At 37.5% G+C, this 11,045-nt stretch overlaps 1 protein-coding gene across 1 annotated transcript in view; it reads left to right on the forward strand.

The window, feature by feature from the left end:
• The window catches only part of DYRK1A (dual specificity tyrosine phosphorylation regulated kinase 1A), an 85,761-nt gene extending 80,076 nt beyond the window's left edge, over window positions 1–5,685 (forward strand). Inside the window, exons 8-12 of the mRNA XM_032192556.1 lie at window positions 1,474–1,620; window positions 2,014–2,154; window positions 2,441–2,747; window positions 3,000–3,124; window positions 4,880–5,685. Coding sequence (XP_032048447.1) covers window positions 1,474–1,620; window positions 2,014–2,154; window positions 2,441–2,747; window positions 3,000–3,124; window positions 4,880–5,503 — 1,344 coding nt within the window. The 3' untranslated portion in view covers window positions 5,504–5,685. The remainder of the gene's footprint in view (window positions 1–1,473; window positions 1,621–2,013; window positions 2,155–2,440; window positions 2,748–2,999; window positions 3,125–4,879) is intronic.
• The last annotated feature ends 5,360 nt before the right edge of the window (window positions 5,686–11,045 follow it).

Here is an 11,045-nt window from a genome sequence, read left to right on the forward strand (position 1 = left end):
AAAAGAATCGTATTCCTCAAATGTTTAATTTGCACTGACAGTTCATTGAAAAGTTCATCAGGACATACTGTTCATTGTGCACGGTATAGTCTAATAATACCAATAGACACATTTTTGGTTGAATGAATCCTATTTTTGATGGAATGATTGACTGCCAGTATTTAGGGTACCTTAGCTTTATTTGTTTGCACTGAATACAGATTGTTAGCTAGAGAGGTAAAGAAACTTCTGTAGACAGAAATTAGACTGCCACTTTTTTTTTTTTTTTTTTTTTTTTTTTTGCTTCCTTGAAAAGAGGCTTTTGAACCTTGCCAGGTCAGCTGTGTGCCTGTCCTGTGGTGGTTTTATCTATAAATTTATGAATGATAATCCTTGATATTCTTTTGCTTTGAGAAAACTGGGTATTAAACAAACAAACAAAACACCTGCTAAATCAGACTTGCTGTAAATCTGCAGCAATTGCAAAAGAGATGTCAGTTCAAGAAATATGAATAGTAATAAAGAAGATGATATCACTTTATGAAGAGAATTAAAAAACTTAATGGATTGACTGAGTAGAAAGTAGTGAGGCACAAATTTAGGATTAATACAGTTCATTTTCTCTATTAAGTAGAGATATCTGAGCCTAGGAAGAAAATGAAGGGAAGACAAATGAGATCTAGATTGTATAGGTCAATAATAAGATAATTTTGAAGTGCTAGGAAGCACAATTAAAAAAAAACCTTTGTGCAATTTCACAGAAAAGTTAACTTAAATGGAAGTAAGTAAACATTGGCACCTTTGTGGAAAGTGCTTGATAAAATTTTGTGTTAATTAAAATATAAAGTACAGTTCTGTTTGGAATATTTTTCTTTGGTTGCTTTCTTTTTAAGGGTTTTGGAGTTTTTTTTTTTTTTTTTTTTTTTTTAAGATCTTTCTTTTTTGTTTGTTTTGCCTTGTTTCTTTTTGTATATGCTTATGTTTAAGCCAGTCTTCAGATCTAGGATCAAGACTGAAATTTCTGACTTGTGAAATGAGCTGGATAGTTGGGGGTGATTCCAGCTGGAATCACCTGGTAATTTCATTTCATGACAACAAAATTGTTGATTTTGATTTTTTTTTAATTGTTGGTTTTGTCTGAAGTGTTATGTGATTCTGATGTGGCTTCTGGAATAGTTTTTATTTGAACGTTACCAAACGAAAATTTTGTTGTACAATTATCTGTAATTGCATGAGATTACACTCCTCAACTGTAAAGTGTTGTAATTGTGAGTGAATTTGCACTTTTTTTTTGTGAGCAAGAGTTAGTATTTTTCTAATAATTAACATTTAAATATTTTTTATAAATTTGTAATATGCTTTTAGCATCACTAATACCTTGTCTTTGCTTTCCCCACACTGAAAGTGTATTTTATTGTAATTCTGTTTCGTAATATAGAACCATAATAATGCTTTTTGGATGCTGTGTATTATCTTCAAATGCTTTTATTTCAGATATACCAATATATCCAGAGTCGTTTTTATCGATCACCAGAGGTGCTACTGGGAATGCCTTATGATCTTGCAATTGATATGTGGTCCCTTGGGTGTATTTTAGTTGAGATGCACACTGGAGAGCCTCTTTTTAGTGGGGCAAATGAGGTATGCAGCTATTATACAGTACAAGTAATTTGATCTTTTTTGTTCATTCTGATAATGATACTCATCTGTTATTATAATGGTTAAATTAGGGAAGTCTAATAATTCTAAAATTCATAAACATCAGTAATAGCAATGTCTTTTGTTAGAATTCTAAATTGCCTGGTAATAACTTTATGTTTTTGGGTTCACTTCTACCCTGATCTTCCCCACAGCTCCTTGTTCACTAATTTATTTAGTTAATATTGAACTTTTATTAAACTTGAAATTAATTCAGAACTTAACTAGTGTGGGTAGTTAACATATGCTACCCACGTGACTGTAGAATATTGGACTCCATTGCACTACTCATCAATATATCCCATGTTATTCATAAATATTCTTCCTGCGGAACAGGTGGATCAAATGAATAAAATAGTGGAAGTTTTGGGGATACCGCCTGCCCATATCCTTGACCAAGCACCAAAAGCAAGGAAGTTCTTTGAGAAGTTGCCAGATGGCACGTGGAACTTGAAGAAGACCAAAGATGGAAAAAGGGTAGGTTATATAATTAGGATGACAGTATGGACTATCCCTTTAAAAAGAATAAATTAAAAAATGGTGACATATTACTTTGATTTACATTGTCTTACTAAAAATGTAGCTTTATTGTTACTGATTATTATTCTGAGTTGTAAGACGGGTTGATTAAGTAACACTTTCTATAGTGTTGAATAGTTTCTTCCTTTGATTTGACTGCTTCACTTTTATGGTGTGTTTAAACTACGCACATCCAAGGCTTGGTGTGTAACTTGATTTCAATTAATTTCTAATTTCTTAACAGGAATACAAACCACCTGGAACTCGTAAGCTTCATAATATACTCGGAGTTGAAACAGGAGGACCAGGTGGACGTCGTGCTGGGGAATCGGGTCATACTGTAGCTGACTACTTGAAGTTCAAAGACCTCATCTTAAGGATGCTTGATTATGACCCTAAGACACGAATTCAACCTTACTACGCCCTTCAGCATAGTTTCTTTAAGAAAACGGCAGACGAAGGTACCAACACAAGCAACAGTGTGTCTACGAGTCCTGCCATGGAGCAGTCACAGTCTTCAGGAACCACCTCTAGTACATCTTCAAGCTCAGGTGAGGTTTTCTTATTAAATTATATTTCCTAATCGTGTCGAAGGAGTCTGTCCCAGATGACAGAGTTTTGTTTGGCATTTGTTTCTTGGCTGGATCAAGTAACTGCTCCAATGAAAAGTTATAAGTAGATTTACAAAAATTTGAGTGATAGGTCCTCTGTTTTTTATCTTGAAGCTATTTAAATCTTTATGCCATCATTGTTCTACAGCTTACTGTAAATTTTGTATCTCTTGTGTTGCTGTGACTTTATAGGTGGATCTTCTGGGACAAGCAACAGTGGAAGGGCACGGTCAGACCCCACACACCAGCATCGACATAGTGGTGGACACTTCACTGCTGCTGTTCAAGCTATGGACTGTGAAACACACAGCCCACAGGTATGCACAAGTAGAGCTTTGTCTGATTTATATGTATGTTTTTTTTTTTTTCCTGAGAATATTAAATCCCTAAAAGTAGTTGTATTAGGTTTACATGGCAAGGTTTTGGAACCGGGGAGGTGTAGGGGTGGCCTCTGTGAGCAGAGCCCAGCAGCTGCCCCATGTCAGAGCAGAGCCAGCTCCAGCTGCTCCAAAAGGGACCTGCTGCTGGCCAGAGCTGAGACAGGGAGTGACACTGGGTGGGCCTCTGGGAGAGCACGTTGAAGAAAGGGGAGGGAGTAGGAAAAGTTGCACAACAGCAGCTGGGAGAGAGAGGTGAGAAAATGTAGAAATAACCCTGCAGCCCCCAAGGTCACTGCAGCAGGAAGGCAGGAGGTGCTCCAGGTACAGAGCAGCAGTTCCTGTGCGGCCTATAGAGAGGCCCCTGGTGGAGCAGGCTGTCCCCCTGCAGCCCATGGGTCCCATGGAGCAGATCTCCATGGGAGCCCATGGAGCAGATCTCCACGCTGCAGCCTCCCGCCTTGGAGGACCCCCCGGTGGAGCAGGTGGATGTGGCCTAGAGGAGGCTGCAGCCCATGAAGAGCCCCCACAGTAGCACGCTCGTGTTGTGTAGTCTCCTTCTTGGGTAGTCCTTTGTATTTTTATTATTGTATATTTGTTAGGTCATTCACTTAGTCAAAAGTACTGTAGGTAGCTGTAAAAATTTCCAATAAATTCTGTGGATGCAAAGGTTTTGTATGAGTTGCAACATGCCAGATGGGGCTGTCACCTTATACAGGGCGTAAGGGTACACAGAACTACGTATCTTCCAACCCAACAAGTCTAGCTTGTACTTCAGTGAACTCCTGCGCAAGTTCTTACTTCCATCTCACCATGTTCATATGCTTCACCAACATTATGGCTGGTGAATTATGAACTTTATTAGCTACAAATGATTCAGTAATTTCATTTTCTTAATACAGATTAGTGGTAGTGCTAGGTTAATGGTTGGATGTGATGATCATGGAGGTCTTTTCCAACCTAAATGATTCTATGATTCCATTCTATTCCGTTCTATTGTATATTACCGTAATTTGTTCTTGGAAGAGCATTAACCGAAATGTTGTAGTGATTTACCCTTTCTGTTCATCCCTTTTAAAGTTGTAGAATCCTTTTTACAGGCATTAAGCAGTAGCCACCATGCATTACAGTCATGAAAAGAAGAGAATATCATACATGCTTCTTTGCAACTGACAGTTTCTTCTTCTCCCAAGTAGACAATTTAGTTTATTCAACAAATGGCTGTGTAGCTAGATCTTGCTACTTTAATAATCTTTAATCAGCAGTGTTCTTCCAGAGGTGTGGGTAGTACTCCTCTAATAGTGTTGATAGTGTTCAAGATATGAACTGCAACATACTAATTTAGCATGCTAAATGTATCCAGAGGCCCTAGTCACAGATTAAGGCCTTAATGTTTGTACAACACCTAGAACCAATGTGTTGTTTAAAGCTGCTTCTTTAATTTGGTAGTAAGGTCACATATTGGACTTTCTTTAACTGTTTATTTGGAAAAAAAAAACAGAATGCAACCTTTTTTTAAAGCTATATGTAGAAACATGCTCTTTAACTACCTAATTATATTTCTAGACTAATTTTGAAACTGCAAGGATTGGTTAACTGATTCAAAAGTTAGCGGAAACATTAATAGCTTAATGTCTCTCATAAATGGATAGACTTGATTAATCGTTCCACTTTTTGTTTCGCCTGTTAACATAGGTTCGACAACAGTTTCCTCCTCCAATTGGTTGGACAGCCACTGAAGCTCCTACACAGGTCACTGTTGAAAACCATCCAGTTCAAGAAACCACCTTCCATGTAACCCCTCAACAACAGAATGCATTACATCATCATCACGGAAATAGCTCTCACCACCACCATCACCACCACCACCACCACCACCATCATGGACAGCAAGCCTTGGGTAGCCGGACCAGGCCAAGGGTCTACAATTCTCCAACAAACAGCTCCTCCACCCAGGATTCTATGGAGGTGGGCCACAGTCACCACTCCATGACATCCCTGTCTTCCTCAACTACTTCTTCCTCTACATCTTCCTCCTCTACTGGTAACCAAGGCAATCAGGCCTATCAGAACCGCCCAGTGGCTGCTAATACCTTGGACTTTGGACAAAATGGAGCTATGGACATGAATTTAACAGTCTACTCTAATCCACGCCAAGAAACTGGCATAGCTGGACATCCAACGTACCAGTTTTCTGCTAATACAGGTCCTGCTCATTACATGACTGAAGGACACCTTGCAATGAGGCAAGGAATTGATAGAGAAGAGTCTCCCATGACAGGAGTTTGTGTTCAGCAAAGTCCTGTGGCTAGCTCGTGACTAAACTGAAACTAAGTTTGTTTCTTGTGTGTTTTTATAGAAGTGGTGTTTTTCCAAAAACAAAGTGCAAAGCTGCTTGAATCAGAAGGAGATAAACTCACTGAACCGCTACAGGAGGGCAAAGCTGACTATTTTTTTAGACTTGAAAAGATTGCAAAGGGACAATGAAGTTTTTTTTTTTTTTTTTTTTTTAAGAGCCATGTCCGGACCCACCTTAATGAATAGCTTAGTGGTGTTCACCTTTTGCTTCCCCCATTTTAACTTGCCACAACCTAGTCATAGTTTGTTTTTTGGGGGGAGGGTGTTTTTTTTTTTTTTTCTGTCTCATTCAACAGGGGGCTATTGTTAAAATGTTGGCTGTAGTTGCAAACTAGTTTCTTTTTAAAGACATTGCACATGATTTATAAAGAGGCCCTTTGAAGATTTTGGGTGGGAGGGGAGTGAGTAATATATATATATACATATATTTTTTTTTAGTTCCCCAAACAAACATGGGCACAGAAACGCAGTACTGTAAGGAAGAGGGACCTTCAGATTACACAAATATATATCCTTCAGTTGTAAAAAGGGACGGTTGTAATGGAGTTTGTAAGGCACATTAAGCATGCTAAGTGGCGGTGATCAGAACTCTCCTTATCTGAATCTACTGAGGATCAAAGCAGCAATTGTAATGGGATTCTGTGCGTCTCATATTTTGGAGACCACAGTCAGTTAGTATTGAAATATGACTGGTTTCATAACTAAGGTGCACTGAGAAGCAATCAACGGGTCGGTCCTGGCCAGTCGTGGGGAGGTCTAAGTGGTGGTCTTTGGGAAAACCTTTGGCCTTATGGATTTGGACTCTTAAGTTAGAAGAGCCTACCATTTCAGATGCAATCACTTTTGGACATGCTTTTGCAGACAGTCCTTAATGCTGAAAACACAGAGAATGGGTAATTCAAGAGGCCTTTCTTTTAAAATAGACTTTTGTGACCCACTTATTGTAAGGTATTGCAAGGTCACTTTGCGTGTGTCATAAAGTTGACTTCCTTATTGGTTGAAGGTCACAGGAGTAGTGGTTTGCGTTTGATGGAAATAGCTACAACTGTGTCCCTTCCTGCTTTTTACTTTTTTCTTTTGCTTTTTCTTGGCACGTGGTTTCTCCACCATTACTTCTGCACAAAGACGTCTTCTGTTCATCCTGAACATTTTTAAAAATGCAGAATTTTATGTGACTGCTTTTTTGCCTCACAATTATGCTGTGAATTTTACAAAAATTTATTTTCTTTTTTGATAATTTATTGTACCAAAGCTGTTTTTATAGCACATAGATGTCTGTAACCAATAATGTAGCAGTTCTGCACTTTGACACAAGGTGTAACTAGACCATTTTTAAATGTCAGTTGAGAATTATGGCTGTACTATTGCTTAAACAAAACTGGAACTGTTGTTGAATTCATAGCCAATACATTTACAGCAATCTGTGTACTGAACATAATAGATTGACATCTACTTCAAGACTATAACATCTGTTACGTTATAAATGTGTTCAGGCTTCTGAAGGTAAAAGGGACACTAGATCCAGAAGCTATGAAACCAGCAGTTGATTCTTGTATTCCTTATTAACATAATTGTAAACTTGAAGGCAAGACCTTGATTGCATGAACAGGTCCAAAACAATAGTCTGAGTAAAGCAAGACACTCACATGAGACCTGAGGTTAGCAGGCTGTATTTAACAGGTGCCTAATTTTTGGGTAATGCTGCCTTAATATAACACAGTCAGCTTGGCAGTTGCGAAATTTATGGGCCCATTCAGAGATTTAGTTGTATAAATAAAAGCTCAGTGAAAACCATCTGAAAGAACGTGGGCAATTCAGTGACTGCCCATCCCAGATTAACACTGTTTGCCCATTATATATTACAGAAGCAGTGATCTACCTCTGCCAGTAAGCCCTTTTAAAAGTTAATTCAGCAGAAAATTCAGAGTTCACACTGGTCAGTTCCACGTGGCTAAGTAATATTTTTCAGACTAAAAGGTGGACTTTTTAATATACTTACAGTGGCAACACAGCAGCTGGCTACCATATAGATGGGAATGAATACTTGGGAGTACCATTTTTTTTGTAAATCACTTTTTTTTTTTTTTTTTAAATCAAGTGATCCATATTTCTTTTGTATCGACATGTCAACCCTGTGGATGAAAGTGTTTTTTTTTTTTTTTTTTCCTGTTTCTTTTCTTTTTTTCTTAAACTCAGTAATTCAGAGAAGTTTACAGGAATTGGAAGGATGTCACCTTAAAAACAGGATGCTGAGTTCAGCAATATACAAAGGAATCCAGTACTTGCTGCTGTCTAGGAATATAAGGGTAATACGAAATCTGGGTAATTTTTGTGTGCGTGGGTTGCCACACCTTAGCAAGCGCCAAAAATGAAGCAGTTTAAAAAAAAATCTGCATAAAGAAGAAACCACAAAATCCAGTGCTTCTGCATACTGTGTTATGTTACAGTCCAGTTTTGTGTGCTTTACTACACAGTTTGGTTACAGGACTTCTGTGCATTGTAAACATAAACAGCATGGAAAAGGTTAAATACCTGTGTTCAGATTGTAAGATCTAGTCCGGACTTGCTGTGTATATTGTAACGTTAAATGAAAAAGACAAGCCCTTTGTATTATAGTCATGCAGTCTTATGTATGATAAACAGTTGAATAATTTGTCCTCAGACTCTTTACTGTGCTTTTTGAAAAAAAGAGTAATTTAAGAAAAGAAATGTAAACATAGTAAATCTTCCTATGCAATTAACCTACTCCAAGCCATGGTATGGTAGGTATGATTATACTATAATATGTAAATATCAGATACATTGAAACAGACTTAAAAATATGAAAGTAAAAGTTGGAGGCGTAATGGATAATTTTGAGTTTTTAATTGAAACAGCAAGGTATACAAATCATTGATGTATGAACACAGCTCTGCTTGATTCTGTTTGACTGTATTTGTAGTTTGAGTTGTTTATATTATCATCTGTTAGTTTGAATGTTCTTATACGCACTGCAGCTTTCTACCTAATACAGACTAGCTGATTTTAAGGCCAGAAGTGACCATGGTAATGAAATAATCTGACTGGCATGCCATTCATTATCTCTAGGATTCAACCTAGTTATTTTTGCATCATGAAGTCTGTATCTTTTGGGTGCAATAGAACATGCTTTTTAAAAAAGATAGCCAGTTTCCATATAGGTTCTTCAAGCGTGAGGATTTCTCCATGTCTCCTGAGTGATTCAGCTAGTTCATTTTCCATGCTCGTAGTCCTCCTTTGGTTTCGGAACTGTTTAGTTACAGCTGCTGGCCACCGGATAGCTAGCCGCCTATTAGAAGAACTAATAACTACTCTAGGTTTAAACTCTTTCACTTTATTCACATAAAAATATGTTAACTTTAATAACCTATGTAGATGGAGTTCCTTATATCTCTAACTGTAAAGCTTTTACGGCTCTTCTGAAACTTCAGATGTTTTCAAATCCATTCTAACGCGTGGACGTGAGAACTGCATACAGCATTCTGGTAGTAACTTCGGTATTGCTGTGTGCGTGTAGTATGTGCAGGTACATTCTTGAACCTTTCAGTTTATATCTTCGCTTGTTTGTTTATACCTCCAAGGATTGCATTTTAAAATCTTTCAGTCTCAGTTATTTGCATTAAAAGATTGTAAATTTTAGATGATTATCCATCATGATTCCTAAGTCCTTTTCAGAACTGCTGCTCTTCCAGGATGTAGTCTTCCATCCTGTAAGTATAATGATGTCTGAATGGGACTGGTTTACGGAAGGCTTGGATTCACCTATAGATGTGACTTGTCTCTGTTGTTTATCACTCTACCATCATCTTCATTAAACCATCGATAAGCTTATATTTTATTAACTGAAAAATCTTAAACTGCTTTGAAGATAAATCCTGTCAAACATACCTTTTTTAACGAGGGAATTATCTAAATCCATAACCTTCTGACACAGAGTGTTTAGTATGTTCTGTGTTGATTTATAGATCAAATTATGTTTCAATAAGATTGTTGTATGGAACTTCGAACTAGTATGGAATTATCTTTCCAGTTAAAATGGCACGAGTAACTAACTACAAAGTAGAGTTATTGCTGAGAATTGATCTCATGAGGATAGTTTGTATGTGATCCAGCATGACTGTGGCGAGTGATGTATTTTTATTTAGAAGAGTGGATATTAGAATTGTGCAATGTCTTATGGCTGCCAAGCAAAGAAAGATGCCTTGCCAAATTGTAGTTTCCTGTTATATATCCCTGTTTCTTTTTTTTTCATTCTATATAAGCAACCTCTTGTTGAAAACTTTGAAACTGGGATTTATTTCTCCACCTCGCAGTGACAGTTTAACTATTTGTTCCCTGTTGATTAAGATGCCTTGTTTTTATTTCAAAAATTCTCCGTATTAGCCTTATCAAATATATATGATCTGCCTAGACCCGAGAGGATATGCACTTTCTGTTGTTTATCATGTTTTATGCTAGATGTTAACAAAGCATCACTGAGTTCAATCACAAAACAGTCACTGTGACTATCCTGGAGAACCTGAACGATGCGAGGATGTGATATGCTTCATAACCAGACAAAGGTTGAAGTTAAAATTGTGCACTTGAGGCTCCTCAGCTGAATGGCAGAGAGAGAATTCAATCACTTCAATCAATGTTCAGAGGTCCTAGAGGGAAAATGAGTCTTCATCAGGGATTTGATTTAGAAGAGGGTAAGTGTTAGAATTGAAAGGTTGTTCTGTGTGGAAGGGAGCCTAAACAAGACGGGTAATAGCACAGGGAGGGGAGAGGAATACCTTTAGCTAGAGAGGAATGGTGCAGACCTTAACTGAAAGTGGCTGAGACTTTTTTAATGCAGATCTTGTATTAGGAAGGCATGTGAGGGAACCTAAAGGAAAAACTTTATGGCCATGATGAGTGAAGATTAACACTTCCACTTGAGTGGAAAAGACTTTTGTCACAAAAGTTTGGATTCCAGTAGTTAAAGTGAGTTATGAAAGTGTAGGTGTGTATTTTGTTGCAAGGTGGGTTTGAATCCAAACTGTTAATCAAGTCACTAGTTCACAGAAATGAAAGATGAGATGAGTTTGCTATAATTAAGAAAGGGTAAATTGAAGAAGAAGAACTTGGTTTCTGACATCAGACCAAATGAGGATATGGTGGACAGAACAGGCTGGCAGAAGCAGCAGTAATGGAAAGAGTGGGTTGTCAGCATGGAGGCATCTGGCGGTATTTTAATTCATTTACTAACTAAGGCTGAAATGTATACATTTAAAATGTGCTGAAAACAGCCTAGTGAGACCTTAAAAGAGGCAGACCACAATAGATGTTAAAATTTCTAGGACTGTAGGGGAAAAAAAATAAATAAGCAGTGTATGTTGCTGAGTGACTGATTATGAAAAATTGATTTGTGTTTAGTGGGGTAAGAGTGGAAGTGAGGCTGACCAAAGACATCCTAAATAAAAAAAATAAAATAAAATAAAATATTGCCACAGAGTAGGAAGGG

This window comes from Aythya fuligula, chromosome 1 (assembly GCF_009819795.1).
Source record: "Aythya fuligula isolate bAytFul2 chromosome 1, bAytFul2.pri, whole genome shotgun sequence".
In the NCBI taxonomy this organism is placed as follows: Eukaryota; Metazoa; Chordata; class Aves; order Anseriformes; family Anatidae; genus Aythya; species Aythya fuligula.